Source organism: Hypanus sabinus, chromosome 6, assembly GCF_030144855.1.
Source record: "Hypanus sabinus isolate sHypSab1 chromosome 6, sHypSab1.hap1, whole genome shotgun sequence".
Taxonomy (NCBI): domain Eukaryota; kingdom Metazoa; phylum Chordata; class Chondrichthyes; order Myliobatiformes; family Dasyatidae; genus Hypanus; species Hypanus sabinus.
The window spans coordinates 160,012,542-160,034,059 of NC_082711.1; the positions used below are offsets into that span (position 1 = coordinate 160,012,542).

The following is a 21,518-nucleotide window of genomic DNA, read 5'->3' on the forward strand; positions in this document are numbered from 1 at the left end:
CCCTTAAACAGTTCACCTTTCACCCTTAACCCATGATCTCTTGTTTGAGGCTCACCTAACCACAGTGGAAAAAAGCTTGCTTGCATTTACCCTGTCTATAACCCTTATAATTTTATCCATCTCTATCAAATCTCCCCTCATTTTCCTATGCTGCAGGGAATAAAATCCTAACCTATTTACCATATAACCATATAACAATCACAGCACGGAAACAGGCCATCTTGGCCCTCCTAGTCCGTGCCGAACCCTTAATCTCACCTAGTCCCACCTACCCGCACTCAGCCCATAACCCTCCACTCCTTTCCTGTCCATATACCTATCCAATTTTACCTTAAATGACACAACTGAACTGGCCTCTACTACTTCTACAGGAAGCTCATTCCACACAACTATCACTCTCTGAGTAAAGAAATACCCCCTCGTGTTTCCCTTAAACTTCTGCCCCCTCAAATCATGTCCTCTCGTTTGAATCTCCCCTACTCTCAATGGAAACAGCCTGTTCACGTCAACTCTATCTATCCCTCTCAAAATTTTAAATACCTCGATCAAATCCCCCCTCAACCTTCTACGCTCCAATGAATAGAGACCTAACTTGTTCAACCTTTCTCTGTAACTTAATTGCTGAAACCCAGGTAACATCCTAGTAAATCGTCTCTGCACTCTCTCTAATTTATTAATATCTTTCCTATAATTCGGTGACCAGAACTGCACACAATATTCCAAATTTGGCCTTACCAATGCCTTGTACAACTTTAGCATTACATCCCAACTTCTGTACTCAATGCTTTGATTTATAAAGGCCAGCATTCCAAAAGCCCTCTTCACCACCCTATCTACATGAGACTCCACTTTCAGGGAACTATGCACAGTTATTCCTAGATCTCTCTGTTCCTCTGCATTCCTCAATGCCCTACCATTTACTCTGTATGTTCTATTTGGATTATTCCTGCCAAAATGTAGAACCTCACACTTCTCAGCATTAAACTCCATCTGCCAACGTTCAGCCCATTCTTCTAACTGGCATAAATCTCCCTGCAAGCTTTGAAAATCCACCTCATTATCCACAACACCTCCTACCTTAGTATCATCGGCATACTTACTAATCCAATTTACCACCCCATCATCCAGATCATTTATGTATATTACAAACAACATTGGGCCCAAAACAGATCCCTGAGGCACCCCGCTAGTCACCGGCCTCCATCCCGATAAACAATTATCCACCACTACTCTCTGGCATCTCCCATCTAGCCACTGTTGAATCCATTTTATTACTCCAGCATTAATACCTAACGACTGAACCTTCTTAACTAACCTTCCATGTGGAACTTTGTCAAAGGCTTTGCTGAAGTCCATATAGACTACATCCACTGCCTTACCCTCGTCAACATTCCTCGTAACTTCTTCAAAAAATTCAATAAGGTTTGTCAAACATGACCTTCCACGCACAAATCCATGCTGGCTACTTCTAATCAGATCCCATCTATCCAGATAATTATAAGTACTATCTCTAAGAATACCTTCCATTAATTTACCCACCACTGATGTCAAACTGACAGGTCTATAATTGCTAGGCTTCCTTCTAGAACCCTTTTTAAACAATGGAACCACATGAGCAATACGCCAATCCTCCGGCACAATCCCCATTTCTAATGACATATTAAAGATCTCCGTCAGAGCTCCTGCTATTTCTACACAAACTTCCCTCAAGGTCCTGGGGAATATCCTGTCAGGACCCGGAGATTTATCCACTTTTAAATTTCTTAAAAGCGCCAGTACCTCCACATCTTTAATTGTCATAGGTTCCATAACTTCCTTACTTGTTTCCCACACCTTAGACAATTCAATATCCTTCTCCTTAGTGAATACCGAAGAGAAGAAATCATTCAAAATCTCTCCCATCTCCTTCGGTTCCACACATAGCTGACCACTCTGATTCTCTAAGGGGCCAATTTTATCCCTCACTATCCTCTTGCTTTTAATATAACTGTAGAAACCTTTTGGATTTACTTTCACCTTATTTGCCAAACCAATCTCGTATCTTCTTTTAGCTTTTCTAATCTCTTTCTTAAGATTCCTTTTACATTCTTTATATTCCTCAAGCAATTCCTTTACTCCATGCTGCCTATATCTATTGTAGACATCCCTCTTTTTCTGAACCAAATTTCTAATATCCCTTGAAAACCATGGTGCTCTCAAACATTTAACCTTTCCTTTCACCCTAACAGGAACATAAAGATTCTGTACCCTCTTAATTTCACCCTTAAATGACCTCCATTTCTCTATTACATCCTTCCCATAAAACAACTTGACCCAATCCACTCTCTCTAAATCCCTTCGCATCTCCTCAAAGTTAGCCTTTCTCCAATCAAAAATCTCAACTCTAGGTCCTGTCCTGTCCTTCTCCATAATTATATTGAAGCTAATGCTATTGTGATCACTGGACCCGAAGTGCTCCCCAACACATACATCTGTCAGCTGACCTATCGCATTCCCTAACAGGAGATCCAACACTGCCCCATCTCTAGTCGGTACTTCTATGTATTGTTGCAAAAAACTATCCTGCACACATTTCACAAACTCTAAACCATCCAGCCCTTTTACAAAATGAGCTTCCCAGTCTACGTGTGGAAAATTAAAATCTCCCACAATCACCACCTTGTGTTTACTACAAATATCTGCTATCTCCTTACACATTTGCTCTTCCAACTCACGCGCCCCATTAGGTGGCCTATAATACACTCCTATCAGTGTTACTGCACCTTTCCCATTCTTCAATTCCACCCAAATGGCCTCCCTAGAGGAGCTCTCTAATCTATCCTTCCAAAGCACCGCCATAAGATTTTCTCGGACAAGCAATGCAACACCTCCTCCTCTGGCCCCTCCTACTCTATCACACCTGAAGCAACTAAATCCAGGAATATTTAGTTGCCAATCACACCCTTCCTGCATCCATGTTTCACTAATAGCTACAACATCATAATTCCAGGTATCAATCCACGCTTTAAGCTCATCCACCTTTCTTACAATGCTCCTAGCATTAAAATAGATACATTTAAGATACTCTCCATCTCCTCCTCTCTTTCCATCCCTAACAATGCATTCAAATTTATTATCCTTTTCTTTCTTCTCCCCTACATCTTCGGGCTGAGCGCATCCCTTCTCCATCACCTGCCTTTCCTCCCTCACACACTGTCTATTTACTTGCTCCACTGGTGAACTAACCTCCTCTCCCATAGTCTCCTCAAATAGTCTCCCGCCCCCCCCCATCTTACTAGTTTAAAGTCCGCCCTGTAGCCCTAGCAAACCTCCCCACTAGGATATTGGTCCCCCCACGATTCAAGTGTAACCCGTCCTTCTTGAACAGGTCATGCCTGCCCCAGAAGAGGTCCCAATGATCCAGAAACTTGAATCCCTGCCCCCTGCTCCAATCCCACAGCCACGCATTCATCCTCCACCTAATTCTATTCCTACTCTCACTGTCGCGCGGCACAGGCAGTAATCCCGAGATTACTACCTTTGCGGTCCTTCTTCTTAACTGCCTTCCTAACTCCCTATACTCTCGTTTCAGGACCTCTTCCCCTTTCCTTCCTATGTCATTGGTACCTACATGTACCACGACCTCTGGCTCTTCACCCTCCCACTTCAGGATATCTTGGACGCGATCAGAAACGTCCTGAACCCTGGCACCAGGGAGGCAAATTACCATCCGGGACTCCCAGTCACCTCCACAGAATCGCCTGTCTGAGCCCCTGACTATTGAGTCCCCTATTACTATGGACCTCTTTCTTCTAACCCTACCCTTCTGAGCTATAGGGCCGTCCTCTGTGCCGGAGGCTCGGCCACTGTCACTCCCACCAGGTAGGCTGTCCCCCCCAACAGTACTCAAACATGAGTACTTATTGTCAAGGGGTACAGCCACTGGGGTACTCTCTAGTACCTGCCTCTTCCCCTTCCTGACTGTAACCCACCTATCTGCCTCCCGTGGTCCCGGAGTGAACACCTGCCTGTAACTCCTCTCTATCACCTCCTCACTCTCCCTGACCAGGCGAAGGTCATCGAGCTGCAGCTCCAGTTCCCTAACTCGGTCCCTCAGGAGCTGCAGTTCGGCACACCTGGCGCAGTTGTGGACGTCCGGGAGGCTCGGAGACTCCAGGATCTCCCACATCTGACACCGAGAACAACAAGCTGCCCTCACACTCATACCTCCCAAATAACTGAAAATACAAGAACTAAAAAGATAAGCCTACTGTGCCCTCTTCCGCCTAAGCCCTCTGAGCCCAAGCCCTACACTCTGCACCTGGCTCACTCCGCTGCCCGCTTCTTAAGGCGGCGTTCTTTATATATATATCTTCCCTCCTTCCCGGGCCTCCTTCACGCGCTTGTGCAGTTCCGCCTCTCAGAACTCCGATCTGAGAAGCAATTGGACAATTTGAAAATGGCCACCGCCGCACTTCCTCTCAAGCCTCGCTGTCCTCTTCCGAAAGAGAACTACCTCACTCAGTATCTCCTTTATATATCTTCCCTCCTTCACGGGCCTCCTTTACGCGCCCGCGCAGTCCCGCCTCTCAGAACTCAGATCTGAGAAGCAATTGGACAATTTGAAAATGGCCGCCGCCGCACTTCCTCTCAAGCCTTGCTGTCCTCTTCCAAAAGATCAAAAAATTTACCTTTTCCCTATAACTCCGGTCCTCAAGCCCTGGAAACATCCTTGTCAATTTTCTCTGCACTCTTTCAATCTTATTCATATCTTTCTTGTAGGCAGGAATAGACTGCACACAATACTCCAAATTAGGCCTCACCAACATCTCATACAACTTCAACATAACATTCCAACTCCTGTAGTCAATACTTTCAGTTATTTATGTCTCTGAGTGAAGATTAGATGATAAAACAGATTGATTTGCTCTGCTAGAGGCTAGCATGGTTTTAATGGACTGCCTGGCCTTCTCTTCCTCTGTTATTTCAATTTAATGATCACATGATCTTAGGTAAGGATTAATATTAGACTGAAACAGAAAATACTCAACAGCTTATGCCACATCTGTGGGAAGAGAAACAGGGTGAATGTTCCAGCTGGAGGTTCTTCATCAGAGCCTGGTATTGCAGTGCTGGCTTGAAGAGGTGAATCCCATGTTATTCTGAATGATTACAAATATCATGGCCCACACTAAATTAACAAAGAAAATTCTGATGTTGTCCACTCTTAAACAAGAGTTTAAGAGGCTCTGGAACAGCACCCTGTTGGATTTCACTCCACAATTGAGCAATGCTTCTTTGCATTCCCTGGTGAAGTCCAATTAATGCCTAACTGTAAGTCTACAGACACGTTCCAGTACCTCCTTGCTGATAGGAGCAGTGAGAAGAGAGCATGGTCTGATGATGGACGTTGCTTTCTGTGCTCTGTGAAGATGGGGAGGACTTTTCCTGTGATTGTCCGGGCTGTATTCATTCATTTTGACTGAGTGCATTTCACAGACTTAGTCTTATTTTTCAACCATGGAGTGTACATGATAGATTCTTGGAATCTTTACCCAAATGTCTTCCCAATGCTACTTTAGCAAAACACCACAGGATATCCTTTTATACTATATAGATTAACATTCAGTATTGAATACCCTTCACTAGTTGATCAAATGCAACTCATGTTTAAAGTCTGCCACTTGCAAACATTAGCTGAGCACAAGGCTTGAGATTGCAGGGTTTAAATAACTTCAAGCCCTAGAGATATGCACACTTTTACTGAGTGTGCAAATCACTGTTCCAATATTATGATTGCTTTTCTCCATTGTGGTCACCTTGCCTGCCTTTGTCTTCACATTCCCCCCTTCTGTTATGGAAATCTATCGTGTGTAGCTTTAAAATGAATCCCCTTACATTCTCCTGAAGAGCATTGCTGCATCACACCCATAACTGTACCCCTTCTCCAGCGCAGTATGTTAAAATCTGCAGTCAATATTTCCTCTTTATAAAGCTTTCTGATGTGTTTTCCTATAAAGATGTTATTTAAATGCAATTTGCTGTTGATCTGTTCTGTATAACCAAGTAATAAATCATGTCAATGCACAATGCATTTCTTGTTCTAATGTAGCAGCATGACATCTGGGCCAGTTCGATTGAAATTTCTTCTAATCTACTTATCTGCTCATCTGTCTAATCTAAACCATCTCATCTACTGATTATGTTCATCTAATCCTGGCCTCTGATCAGTTTTGAATTTAATTATTACATCATTGGCGGCCTTGCTTTCATCTGCCATGACATTCAGCTCTGATTTTTAGGTAGTATTGGATGGGAAGAGCACTTCCAACATCTGATACCCTTTAATGTGAACATTTTCTACACCATCCCTCAGCACCTTATCCATAGCAGGCACATCCTTAGTCCAACTGAGAAAGAGATTTCAAAGCAGGAAAAACAGCAGAACGTCTTGACCAGATGAAGTCCCTGCTAAAGTATATGGTAAGGACACACGACTTCATCTCCAACAGATGGGAAGACAAAAATGTGTCCCAAGGCAATCTCAGAGATGCCATAATCATGATAGCTTCAAGGAAGGAGAGGATGGGTTTTGAGAGGCTTGCCAAACATGGGCAAATGGCACTAGGTTGGTGGGCACTGTGGTTGGCATGGATGAGCAGAGTTGAAGCACCTGCTTCTGTGCTTTGTTTTTTGCTCGTTTATTTTGTTGCAGTTTGTATGATTTGTCCTTTTTGTACATGGGGGAGTGGTGGATTGACATTTCTCTCTGAAGAAGTTCCATGGTTTTCTTTGTTTCGTGGCTGTCTGAAGGGAAGACGAATCTCAGGGCTGTGCAGTGCATACATACATGGATAATAAATGCACTTTGAATCCATGATTCAAACTCGAATTGTGGTTCGGACAGAAGCAAATATTTTGGAAAAGCAAAAATACTGTTGAAATTGGAGATCTGAAATTAAAACTGAAAATGCAGGTCAGGCAGAATCTGTGGACAGCAGAAGAGTTAACATTTCAGATTCAATGACCTTCATCGTAACTGGAAAACTGAGAAAACAAGGACATACTGCAGAGAGGGGAAAGGCACGGAGCACAAGGGAATAAAATGGAGACCAAGTTTTTCTAGGTGATACAGTTGGTTTCAGAGCTGACTAAGAGAAGGAACTAATTGATTTGTGACAGCTGCAGAAGATAATGGATGCATGAAATCTGAAATAAAAGAGAATGCTGCAAATATCCGGTAGATGAGGTGGGATCTGTGGACAGACAACAAGTGAGTGATGCTACAGGGGGACGACTTTACATCAAAACCACTTACGAAAGATGAAATGCTGTTTGTCTGAAATGGCTGAAATGGATAAGTCCAAGATAAGACTATGTGCACCTCATTAGAATTAGAAACCAAAGACAGAGAGGTCCAAGTGGAATTGGGGCAGAGAATTACTAAAAGCTTGGGTTACTCTAGTGGACTGAATGCAAGTACTCTGCAAACTAATCCACAGTTAAGCATGACATCGAAAACTTCGACAAACTTCAAGGATGTGAGGTGGAGAGTATATTGGCTGATGGCATCTCAGCCTGGTAAGAAAACACCAATGCCCTTGAACAGAAAATCCTACAAAAAGTAATGGATATGGCCCAGTCCATTACGGGTAAAGCACTCCCCACCATTGAGCACAGCTACACAGAGTGTTGTCGTGGGAAAGCATCATCCATCATCAGGGCCACAAGCACTCAGGTCGAGTTCTCTTCTCATTCTTGCCATCAGGAAGAAGGTACAGGAACCTCAAGAGTCACATCACCAGGTTCATGAACAGTTATTACCCCTCAACCATCAGACTCTTGAACCAGAGGGGATAACTTCACTTAACTTCATTTATCCCGTTAGTGAGTTGTTCCCACAACCTATGGACTCACTTTTAAGAACTTTTCATCTCATGTTCTCAATATGTATTGCTTATTTATTCATTATTAATATTTCTTTTTTGTATTTGCAGTTTGTCTTTTGCATACTGCTTGTTCACCCTGTTGTCTTTCATTGATTCTATTGTAGTTCTTGGATTTACTGAGTATGCCCACAAGAAGACGAATCCCAGGGGTGTATGTGGTGACATGTATGTAATATAATAATAAATCTACTTTGAATTATATTTCTCCAATATACAGTAAATGTGACCACACCACATGTTGCGTTTGCTGAAGTTGCAAGTGTCTTGGGATAGGTCCATGGAGGTGGAAGAGTTAACCAGATTCCAGTGGAGAGTGACAGCATTGGGCTCTCGTTTTAACATAGCTTAATTCAAAGATGTCAAAGGACCCTTCTGATCACTGCAAATTGTGCTCTACATACAACATTGCAGAATTCAAATCAAGTTCACAAACCCTCCACTCCAGTGTGTTCCCTAGTGAATATAAATCACAGCAGAAGACTGTCAGTAAAATGGACAATACCAGAGGGAATACGTGCATGGAAAGGCATCACTTGCTGATGATTCTGCACAACTGCCGCCTTACTTTGCATTTGATTTGTGTTGTATAACACCACACAGCAGATGACACCAACATTCCACAAAGGAATGTTATTGCAGTATGTTCATTTCAAAGAAAAACTGCAGCTTTAATCCTGAAAAGTCAGCTGGGCTTGCAAAAAAAACTCTTGCAGCTTGACCAAGTTGTGTAATGATGTTTCATCTATGTTACTGTAAGTTATCACTGACATACAGCCAGGAGTCTTTGAGCTTAACTACAATAATTTACTTCAAGTAAGTGAAAGACACCTAAGGTGCTTTTTTATTTTGCTAGCTTTTCCCACTTGTCTGCCTAGTAAAACTGAACTTGTATTATTCATCTACATGTCAGATAATGAATCCGGAAGTGAACAACTTAGCTGGGGAAAATCAGAATTGTAATTTTTATTGATCAAATTATTCACCTCTTGCTGCATTCTACTGTCTTCTGAATTTTTCTGCTAAGAGTAATTAGGGTGATGATGCTCCATAGACCTGAATTAAAAGGAGTCGGCATGGGTTCTCCTTAGGGGATAAAACCAATCAAATGCCTAGTGTCTATTCACTTTTGCTTTTGACAAGATTAAGTGAAGGCAGTAAAACAAAATACACATACTGAAGATTTATTTGTCCTTTTCATTTAACATTGTTTTCCATACTGGTATTTATTAAGCTCCTCTAATTGCACACGAATGGAGAAGGCTCAGATACGCTGGTGAGCATATCTCACCAGATTGTGCAAGGGCTGCAGATTTCCTTCCTTGCAGGGTATTAATGGACCCGACAGTTTTCCATGACAATCCAGTCATTTTGTGGTTACCAAGACCAGCTTTTTTAAAGAAATATTCCAGATTTATTTAATTATTTGAATTTAAATTCTCCATTTGCCGCAGTGAAATTCAAACTTCCCTCTGGTCAATAATCCAGCTGTCAGTTCGCAGACATAACTACTGCACGACTGAACTTATTCAAACAAATACGCTTGTACTTTTATGTCAACTCATATGACTTCTGTGCAGCCAAGTTATGGAAATAATTAAAATATATTGGTGTTGATACAGTATATACTTTTATTTAACTCACACCAGTTATGAATATTAGTGGCAAACTCAGCACTAAACCCATGTTGATCTTTGTCCAAGTTTACCCTAAGCTCGTTTGTCCACAATGTCCATAACCTTCTATGCCTTGCCTATTTAAGTGCCTGAACATAATGACTGTATCTTTAAAACTCCTTCCTCTCATCTTAAACATTTGTGCTCTTCTTTTTGGTACCTCTATATGGGAAGAAGTTTCTGAATCTCTACACTGTCCATCTGCTTCATAACCTCTTAGCATCCTTTACCGCAGGGAAGCCAACTCCAGAATATCCTTTCTCTTCCAAATATCCAGTTCTCCAGTCCTGGCCACACCCTGGTAAACCTCTGAGTTCTCTGCAAAGCAATCAAATTTTCCCATAGTATGGTGACCAGAAATGCACACAACATTCCAAGTGTCGGCTAACCTGTGTTTTATGCAGTTGAAATATAAATTCTGATCTTTCAAATTCTGAGCTGGATCAATGAAGACAAGCATGTCACAAGCTTTCTTCACCACTCTATCTACCTTATAAGTCACTTTTAGAGAACTATGGACTTGAGCCCAAAGGTGCCTCAATATTCCTCAGCATCCTATTTACTCCATATATTCTTCCCTACTTAACTTTGTCAAATGCTTCATATTTGCACTTGTCAGAACTAAATCCCATCTGTCAACTCTCCACCCAACTTTCCATCTGATCAATATTTCAGCGTAGCCTTAGACAGCTGTCTTTGTCGTGCACACCACTACCACCAATTTTCATGTTGCCTGCATAATCATGCCTCATACACTCAACATCCAAGTTGGTTCATATATCACAGGCAGCAAAGGTCCCAGTACTGTTCTCTGCAGAACATTACTGGCCACTGACTTCTAATCAGAAAAGCATCCTTCCACGCTACCCTTTGCATCTTATCACCAATCCAATCTTGTATCCAATTAGCCACATTGCTTTGGATTCAACGTTCCTTAACTGAACCTGGTCATGTAAAATGATTTACTAAACTTCATATAGATAATATCTACCTTCCAGGCTTCATCAGTCTTCACTGAATCAAATCAGAGAGACAATATTTCCCTACATGCATCGCATAACACCAAACACCTCCAGCTTTTTAACACTGAACTGCTCCAAATTATCCATGTACTCTTCCCTGAACCCACCATCTTCTACATCCATCTCCTTGGTGAATACAGAACAGAAGTATTTATTTAGGACCTTACCCACATCAGCCTGGTTCCACATATGGATTCATTCTTAGGTCCACAAATGTCCACTTCTCTGAATGCCCATGATGTCAAAAACATTTCTAATATTACGTCAACCAAACAAATGGCCATGTTATAATTGAATATCAACATTGGCAGGGCTTTATATATCCCTTTATGTGAAGCAGTTTTCACCATGTATAGCCAAAGTTTCACCACTGAGAACAAGGACAGCTGAAAGAAAGTTCTCACTTGGATATTCCATACAAAGTAATTGCAGGCTGACTTATCGGTTTCCCTGGCTAACTTCTTGCTTCTGATATCCTTATGGAAGGTCTTGGTACTTACTTTAATCTTGGCCCCAGTTTGTCCTCCTAAGTTATTTGTGGTAAACGCTATGTTCTTCAAAGGACTCTCCCCCACCCAATCCTAGTGCTTACCTTTGCCAAACATTTCCTTTTTATTCCCTACTAAAGGCTTCTATTTCCTTTGTCATCCAAGGTTCCCTAATCTTGCCATCTTTGTCTTTCACTTTTTCCAGAACCTGCTGGCCCTGACTTCACACTCATGCTCTCTTTTAAAAGACGCCTACTTGTCAGCTCTCGTTCTACCTGCAAGCATCTGCTCCCAACCTATTTTCATCAGGCTCGCTCTTACACCATTGATACCATCGATATCAGCTTTCTCCCATCAGGAAAGATGTCTTTGTGAATGGTTTCAGTCCTGTGGTCATGGTAGTCACAGGTGGCAAGTTCTAGTTAGTTAGTTTGATGGAAGAGAAGGGTTACGTTGATTTTGGAGTAGGTCAAAAGGTCAGCACTACATCATGGGCCGAAAGGCACTGTGCTGTAGTGTTCTATGTTCTATAATGCTTTTATTGTCAATAGACCAGAATTTTTTGACAGCACCAAGCCTCTCCTGTTCACTGTTAATCTGCTTGTTAAGCCTACATATTTTTTGTATGAAATATCCAGATGAGAACTTTCTTTCTGCTGTCTTAAGTTCAAACTTCAAAGTAAATTACATATGTGCCACCATACTTTCTTGTGGGCATTCACAGTAAATACAATAAAAATAAAAGAATCAGTGAAAGTCTGTCCCCAAAGGACGGACAACAACCAATGAACAAAACTCAACAAACTGTGCAAATACAAAATGGGTAAAAAAATAATAAATAAATAAGCAACAAATATAGAGGAAATGAGGTGTAGTCTTTGAAACTGAGCCCATTGGTTGTGGGAACATTTCAATGATGGGGCAAATGAAGTTGAGTGAAGTTATCCCCTCTGGTTCAAGATCCTGATGGTTGAGGGGTAGTAACTGTTCCTGAACCTGGCGGTGTGAGTCCCAAGGCTCCTGTACTTTCTTCCTGATGCAAGCAGCGAAAAGAGAGCACAACCTGGATGTTCTTGATGACAGATGCTGCTTTCTGGCGACTGTGCTTGGTGTAGATCTGCTCAATGATGGGGAGTGCTTTACCCATGTTGGGCTGGGCTCTGTCCATTACTTTTTGTAGGCTTTTCCGTTGAAGGCCATTGCTGCTTCCATACCAGGCTGTGATGCAACCAGTCAATATATTCTCCACCACCCATCTAGAGAAGTTTGTCAAAGGTTTTGTTGGCATGCTGAATCTTTGCAAATTTCTAAGAAAGTAGAGGCACTATTCTGTTTCCTTCAGAATGGCACATGTGCTGACAAGACAAAACAGATCTTCTGCAATGATCCCACCAAGGAACTTAAAGTTGGTGACCCTCTCTACATCTGATCTCCACATGAGACTGGCTCATGAACCTCTGGTTTCCTTATCCGGAAGTCAATAATGAGCTCCTTGGTCTTGCTGACATTCAGTAAGGGTTGCTGTTGTGGCACCCAACAGCCAGAGTGTCAATCTTCCTTCTATATGCTAATTCATCATCACCTTTGATTTGGTCAACAACAGTGCTATCATCAGCAAACACTAATATGACATTGAAGCTGTTCTTAGCCTCAAAGTTATAAGGGTAACACATGTAGAGCAGGGGGCTAAGCACACAGCCTGTGTTGATGGAGATTGTGGAGGAGATATTGTTGCCAATGTGAAATGCCTGGGGTCTGCAAGTGAGGAAATTGAGGATCAAGTTGCACAAGGCCTAGGTTTTGAAGCCCATTTATTAGTTTTGAGCGATGATAGTACTGAATGCTGAGCTTCAGTCAGTCTTGAAGTATGCACCTTCACTGTCCAGATGCTCCGAGGTTGAGTGAAGAGCCAATAAAATGGTACCTTCTGTTGATCTGTTGTGATGGCAGGCAAATTGGAGCAGATTCAATTCGCTTCTCAGGCAGGAGTTGTTATGTTTCATCACCAGGTTCTTAAAACACTTCATTGCTGTGGATGTAAGTGCTATCAGATGATTGTCATTGAGGCAGGTTAACGTGTTCCTCTTAGGTACTGGTAGTTTTTTATTTGATTTATTTAACAATACAGCATGGAGTAGGCCTATCTGCCCTTTCAAGCTATACTGCCTCAGGAACCACTGACAAACCCAATTAGTCCTATTCTAATCATGGGACAATTTACAATGACTAATTAACCTGCTCAGTGTGCCTTTGGACTATGGGAGGAAACTCTGTCTTCGGTTGTCCATCGGAATCCGATGACGACATCCACTCCTTTAACGGTGAGATCTTTGCTGACTATACAGTCCTATCCTGGAACCACAAGTTCTATTGCAGGTGGCACATTTATATGTGGTAGTGATGGTAACCATAGCTTCATTTCTCCTGGCTCTCTTCTGCTGTCTACTGGTTGTTCTTTCCACCTCCAGAATACAAACCCCATCCCTACACAGCTGTCGCCAAGTGTTACGGTCAGCAGCAACATCCTCCAGGTGAAGCTGGGGGACCAGGAGAAAACCCACACATCCCATTAGGAGGGTGTACAGAGACTCCTTGCAGAATGACACTGGAATTGAACTCCAGACTCTGGATGCCCAGAGCTGTAATAGTGTCACACTAACCACTATGCAACTGTGACATAATTAAGGTCTGTTTGAAGCAGGCATGTAGGTACCTCAAACTGCCGAAGTGAGAGGTTAAAGATGTATCACTGGGCACTCCAGACAGTTAATCAACACAGGTCTTTTGGACTTGGTAAGGTACCTGCCTGGGCTGGATGCCTTCTGTACATTCACCCTCCACAAGGAAGCTTCCATGCCTGCCTCAGAGACTGAAAGCATAGCGTCATCAGGGTCTTTAGAAGTTAATGAAGGTGCTTCCATATTTTGATGGTCAAAATGAGCATAAAAAGCATTGAGCTCATCTGGGTGTGAAACCTTTCTGTCACCTACGTTGCTTGGTTTCACTCTGTAGTGAAACCAAGCCCTGCTACAGCTGCCGGGCTTCCTTCGGTGATCGAAGTTTGGTCTGGAATTGACATTTTACATGTGTATTGGCTTTCTGGAGGTCGTACCTGGCCTACTTGTATTTTGCTTGGTCTGAGTGCCACAGAACAGGCCCTACTCGATTGCAGATCTTGTGGTTAATCCAGAGCTTCTAGTTGGGAAAGACTCTAAACGATCTTGTGTGAACGCACTAGTCTATGACTATTTATATAGTCCGTGACAACCGTTGCGGTGTTCGTTCAGATCCTCTTATGAATCTTTGATCATGGCCCAGTCAACCAACTCAATGCTGCTCCCCTGCTCCCGCGACTATCTCTTTGTAGTCTTTGTTTCGGGAGCTTGTTCTTTAACCACTGCCTCTATGCAGGTAGGATAAGTACAGCCAAGTGATCATACTTCCGCAATGCGGTCAGAGGCAAGCATTCCTAATTGTATTATGGCAATGGTTGAGTTTGTTGGGACCCCTGGTGCTGCAGGTGTTATGTTGATGATAATTGGGCAGTGATTTCTTGTCAGCCTATCTGGTGTGTCCAGAGTGAACTATATCTCTGTGAAACACAGAACGCAGCAATTCCCCATTTCCCTCCAGTACAGCAATTTTGCCCTTAGGTCCTCAATCTTGTTCTGCAGAGTCATTGGGGGCACCAGTCACCCTGAACATAGACTGTGTTGGCTGCTTCCATCTGGCAAATGATACCGCGGTATTAAAGCCAGGACCAACAGGCTATGGGACAACTTCTTAGTACCAGACTTATAAATTCACATGTCTATACATAACAATGGAATCATAGCACAAAGATTTTTACCCCCTGACATTGTGGGACAGATGTAAGATTTAAATAAATAAATAATATTGCTAATGAGATACTGGGTAGAGGCAATTTCATACCCCAGTGCTTTATTCTGACTTAGAGTCCTCCCTTCTCCCTCTCTTTTGGCCATGGTGATGTACTTTTGTTAGCTTAAAGGTGCCATATCTGCATGCTTGAGAGTAAAAACCACTGAGTCCTGCAGAAAATTGTGAAATCACAGTTCATTAAGATGGTTTAAAGGTATGTTACTTAAAGGGAAATTACAGACCGCAGATTTCAGTGAGAGCAGCTCAAGTGTTCAGTGGTCAGTTCCGTGTTGCAGTGAGCAAAGATGTCCGCACTGGCTCAGGAGCCTGATGGTTGGAGTGTAGTAACTGTTGTTGAACCTGGTGGTATGGGGCTTAATGCTCCTGACTCTCTTTCCTGATGGTAGCAGTGAGAAGACTAGTTCTCAGTGGTGAAGTTCTGGGTGATATACAATCCTTCAGGCTTAACTGCTTCACATGAATGGGTAGATAAAGTCTTGTCATCTTTGACATTTGACTAATCCATGGCTAATTGCTTGGTGAATATCATATCAGGAATCTCTCTGACGTGATGGCCATTCAAAGGGTTAAAGCAATTAAAAAAACAGTAAATTAAAAAAAAATTGCAAACAAAATGTTCTCTTGCATATCTGGATCGCCGGAAGTCCTTCCTTTCACATGGAGTGAGGGGAGTCACTGGTCCTGGACCAGGTCTACTCTGGAACAAGGGCAGTGGAGAAATTTCTTAGTGAGGCCTACCTCCAGATTCCACAAGGAGTTTGAAAGCGAAGGTGCAAAAACCCCAAGTGAGCACTGTCAACCTCCTAACGTTACATCGGGAGGGGCAGGCAGGTAGCGCAATGTGCTGGGATCTTCCAGCACATCAGTGCATTCGGCATGTCATCTAAAACACTGACAAACTTCTATAGATGCCCAGTGCAGAGTATCCTGACTGGTTGCACCATGGCCTGGTCTGGAAACACCAATCCCCAAGAATGGAAAAGATGACCATCACAGGGAAATCCCTCCCCTTCAATGATTACATCTACAAGGAGTGCTACCGCAGAAAAGCAGCATCCACCTCAAGGACCTCACCATCCAGGCTGCTCCAATCACTGCTGTCATTGGGAAGGGGGTAGAGCAGCCTTCGGTCTCACACCACCAGCTTCAGAAAGCATCAACCATCAGATTCCCGAACCAGCATGGTTAACCTCACTCAACTTCATTCAGCTCAGTATTTATCTATTTGGATGCTGTTTTCAATCTTGGTTTTTTGTGTAGTTTTTCATTGATTCTGTCGTATTTCTTTGCTCCGCCGTGAATGCCTGGAATAAAATGAATCTCAGTGTAATATCTGGTGACATATACATACTTTGACAATAAATTTATTTTGAACTTTGAACTTTGAAAAGCTGGCACTTCTCAGGAAAAATCTAGGTCATTGTGCTTTGCTGTGATATGCTGGTACAACTGAACGGCCCGCTGGGAAACTACAGAGGGTAGTTAAAAGCCAACTGCAGTGCTGTGGGTCCGGTATCTCAGGGTTAGGATGTCAGTTCATATTCTCCAAAGGCTCTTTGAAGAGAATATCTGCCTCCACTTCAAATATTCATTGTGGTGTTGTTTTCATGAGACCTATTTTTGTCTAGCATTTTTCTGCACTTTCAAGTTACATATAAATACTTTATTTTCACTGTTGCTTTTTTTTCATTATGTCCTCATTGATAGCATAAGATACTCCAGGGTAAGAAGCACTATAAAGCTCTCACAAATCTGCTTCACTAATACGCCAACTCAAAAGTCAGAAGAGCACCTGCTACAGCTGCAGTGTGTTTCATTCTGCTCTCAGCCAGGATTATAGCCTTCCGGGTGATGTTGTTCATTTATGTCAAACTGTGTGCCCACAGATGCAATGATTAGCATCAAGAATGCTTAGAACAGACAGATCTATCCACGCTCTATTCACTCAAATCCCGAAGAAAAGAGCACAGGCTTCGCACTCGCTGCGCTGTGGAGTTTCACAGCAAGGATTGTGGGGGGAATGAAACCTTAATCGGAGCAGAGAGCAAAGGAAGAAATAGAGGGGAGGAGGAGCGGGGTGGGGAGCTGATTTGGTTGCTCTTGGCAACAATAATGTAACAGGCAATTTCATACGGAAAATTTATACTCTAAGAATTACGACAAAGCCGGCGGGTGGCATCCGCACCAGACTTTGAGGAGAGTGGACGTGGCTTTGAATCCGGCCGGTTCCTTGCATGCCTTCCATCTGTGCTGGGTTAAGAATTGAGCTAGCAACTCGGCCTCGTAAAAATAAAACAAACGTACTCAAGAAAAGGCAAGTCTGCCACCCAATGTGCCGCAGGGCGCGGAGAGGAACAACAAGAATGATGAAAAATCAGTTTAAACTCAAGATATGGATGGCAAGCAAAGGGAATGTATTAAAATAACATTGACTGGTTGACTTAAAAAAGAAACGCAAGAAAGGCAGAGCTATTGAAGCACATATGATTTAAACTGTGAATAAAAGAACAATCAAATTTCAAGCAGTTGAATGTACAGTAACTGATTAGAAAAGTTATGAATTTGGAATTCCTTGACAATTTAACTCCACTTACTATTCAGGTTTTACTATTTATTTATAATGCAAAAACTATATGGGTATGTGTAATGACAACAGCATGGAGTTACATGCAACCTTAATATGTTTGAGATTGTTTCACAGGAGAATTACTAAAAAGAATTTAACACCAGCATTCAAACGTGCTCAAATTGACCAAGACTGTCAGGAAAGTGGATAAAGGGCAATTGTCTCCAGAGGCAGGTGGATTAAGGACCAAGTAACAAAGACTGGCAAAAAAACAAAGAACAGTCATTGCCCCACTTGGAGTACTGTGTTCAGTTCTGTTCACCTCACTACAGGAAGCATGTGGAAACCGTAGAAAGAGTGCAGAGGAGATTTACAAGGATGTTGCCTGGACTGGAGAGTGTGCCTTATGAGAATAGGTTGAGTGAACTTAGTCTTTTCTCCATGGAGTGACGGAGAATGAGAGATGACCTGATAGAGGTGTTTAAGATGATCAGAGGCATTAATCGTGTGGATAGCCAGAGGCTTTTTCCAGGGCTGAAATGACTAACATAAGGGGGCATAGTTTTAAGGTGCGTGGAAATAGGTACCAAGGAGATGGCGGGGTAAGTTTTTCACACAGAGAGAGGTGGATGCATGGAATGCACTGCCGGTGATGGTGGTGGAGGCAGATAAAATAGGGTCTTTTAAGAGAGTCTTAGATAGGTACATGGAGCTTAGAAAAATAGAAGGCTATGTGGTAGGGTAATTCAAGTCAGTTTCTAGACTAGGTTGCATGGTTGGTACAACATTGTGGGCTGAAAAGCCTGTAATGTGCTGTAGATTTCTATGTCTATGAACAACGTTTTCACACTGGGAATATCAATGCTCCAGAATTCACTGCTTGAAAGTGTGGCGGAAGCAAATCTGGTTGTTGATTTCAACAGGGACTCAATAGTTAAGTGATGGGGAAAGATTTTGCAGGACCGTGGAGGTAATAGAACTGACTAGATTGGCCTGAGTCATAAAATAATACAGCATGGAAAAAGGCCTTGGGCCTAACTTTATCCATGTAAGCTGGTCCATAATCCCTCTAAACCTTTGTATCCATGTCCATCTGTCCTTTAAATGTTGCATTGTATCTGCCTCAACCACTTCCTTCAGTAGGACACTCCGTATATGCACCACCCTCTTTGCGAATAAAGTGCCCCTTGGGTTCCTTTTAAATCCTTATCGCTCACTTTAAACCTACGCCCTTTAGTTTTTAATTCCCTTTTCCTGGAAAAAAAGAATGTGTGTATTCACCCCTCAGGATTCCATACTACTCTCAAAGGTTGCTCCTCAGCCACTACGCTCCAAGGAATAAAGTCCTAGCTTGTCCAACTTACTCCTGTAGCACATGTCCTGAGAGCAATCTCATAAACACAATGGATTCATAGATGTTGACTGACTTGCTGAGCTCCTTCAGCATTTTCTGGGTATCGTACAGCATTCTTGTAAATCCTCTGTGCACTCTTGCAGTCAATCAGCATAAACTGATGGGTGGAATGATGCTATGATGAGTTTGTGGTTCCACATAAAATGCTTGTACAAATTGCTGACCTAACTTTTGGAGGAGGGGAGTTAGGGGGCTGCGAAAAAATTCGACGCATTGGTAAGCAGTAAACTCTAAACACAGGCAACCTTGTCTTTGTAGAGCCCGTACGGCTGTGGCTAGCGAACCGTGCCTCTCATAGTCCTTACCGAGGCACTGGGGCTCCGCGTCACTCCAGTGAGGCTTGCTGCCATTAACGCAGGTGAGGGAAGCTACGCCTTGCAGGCGGTATCCAGAATTGCAGTAGAAGTGTGCCACTCCGCCAGGATGGAGGCTGGTGACGGACACGTCACCGGAAGAAGGTTTCTGGGGAAATCCACAGCTCAGCAGGTAAGCTACAGAAAGACAAGAGGCACAAAAGAAAGCACAGTGAAAATCATTAGAAAATAAAGTCAGCACTAACAAAGCTTTAATAAAAAATTAGGAAGACATTCTGAGATCACTGGCCATTGTTTGCCTTTTCACTTGAAAAGGAAAGATAAATAAAATCAAATGAAGTAAAAGTTATATATATAAGCAGCAGAAGTGCAAATCTATTCATATCTGGATTATTTTAGGAGAGAAGTGCAACTCCAATTATTATGCAAAGGCGATTACATTTCAACTCAAATTCTTGTTTTCTTTATTTTATTACCAGTGAATCACTCTCCTTAACTGAATCAGAGGACCCCTGGCCATCTGTCAATGCAGCAAATCAGACAACTTCTTGGAAGTACAAGGTGCTACTGGAAAGATCTCCGATCTTGCCGTCAGTTGTGGAAAATTTCTTTTTTGGGGGGATATCCCTTTTTGTGGAGCTGCAAATTTTCTCTAAATCCATGGGTTTTGACTATGCAAAGTATTTTCCTCCATTACACTTCAGAAAGAAATTCTGCAGAACTTGCACCATGTTATGCAGCAGCAACGACCTTGCACTTGATAACTTGAATAACTACTCAAAATGACTGAAAATAACCAGACACACAGTTATTTCTGGAAATGAACCACTCCAATGCACTTTCTTTCCCTTGATAATAATATCCTTTTCCACACCTCTCTCCGTTGGTAGCTACCATCTTCTCATTATGACAGATCCTCCACACACAATGTCAGAAGAACCCTGATCCGATATCAACAACTATCATGCACGTAAACTCAAAATGATCATCCCCTTACCTAGTACTACTTCACCTTGAATGGGATTTATTAACTTAGAAGGTCATTAGAATGAGAACTAAAACCTCATGCTGGCCTTTGGCCTGGTGGACTGTTGATGAGGATCTCGAGAGAGTAGAAACCCTATGACTTCTCGGGTCATCTCCATCATTCAGTGAGAACCTCATCATTGAAATGTACCCACAACCTTTGGACTCACTTCCATGGACTCTTTATCTAATGTTTTTGATATTCATTGCTTATTTATTTATTATTATTCTTTCTTTCTTTTTGTATTTGCACAAATTCTTGTCTTGATTGAACACACAAGTTAATGCAGTCTCCCATTGATTCTGTTATGGTTATTACTCTATTATGAATTTACTGAGAATGTCCACAAGAACATCTTGCCTAATCCTGCACTTCATTTAATTTCCTTCCTAATTGCCATGTCTCTCACTTTCATTGGTGATCAAAAATCTACCCATCACAGCCTTGAATATACTCGATATCAGAACATCAAGAGCTCAGTAGACTGGAAAATTTTAAAGATTAACATCTATCTGTGAGAGGAACTTTCTCTTCGTCCTTGGTTACAGATAATTAGGGCAAAAGAAGTAGCTTCTCTTAATTACCTTGCCAGTCCTTCACTGAATCTTGTAAAGCTCAGTGTGATTGTTTTTAATCCTTCCGAACTCCAATTAGACTGACCATTCTTTTCAATTTACTCGCCTGGGAGTCAACCTGTGTCTCATTGGATCAACACATTCTTTCAGGGTGGAAACTAAAATGGAAATAATATATTGGCTGTGGTTTCATCAACGCCTTGATACTTGCACCAAGACTTCACCACAGGTACTCTTATAGTCCAGCCCCAACAACAAGCCATTGGGATCTTTCACTCCACTTCTGTCAGCCACCAGTGGCAATAAACTCTGCAGATTCACTACCCTTTGGCTAAAGAATTTAATTCTCTTCTCTGTTCTAAATGGAGTCCCTCTATTCTGAGGCTGTGCCCTCTGGTCCTAGACTCTCCAACTATCCTCTTCACGTCTGCTCTAGGCCTTTCAACATTCAATTGGTTTCAACGACATCACCCCTTAATCTTCTAAATTCCAGCAAGTAAAGGCTCAGAAAGTTCAATTGCTCCTCATACAATAAGCCTTTCTTCCCCAGAATTATCCTAGTGAACCTCCTCTGAACCCTCTCTAGTCAGCTATCCTTTCTCAAATAA

General features: G+C 42.3%; 1 protein-coding gene across 1 annotated transcript in view; it reads right to left on the bottom strand.

Moving 5' to 3' along the window:
- Positions 1-21,518, bottom strand: part of LOC132395205 (seizure protein 6 homolog) — a 522,954-nt gene that overhangs the window by 154,472 nt on the left and 346,964 nt on the right. The window contains exon 5 of the mRNA XM_059971493.1: positions 19,300-19,485. Coding sequence (XP_059827476.1) covers positions 19,300-19,485 — 186 coding nt within the window. The remainder of the gene's footprint in view (positions 1-19,299; positions 19,486-21,518) is intronic.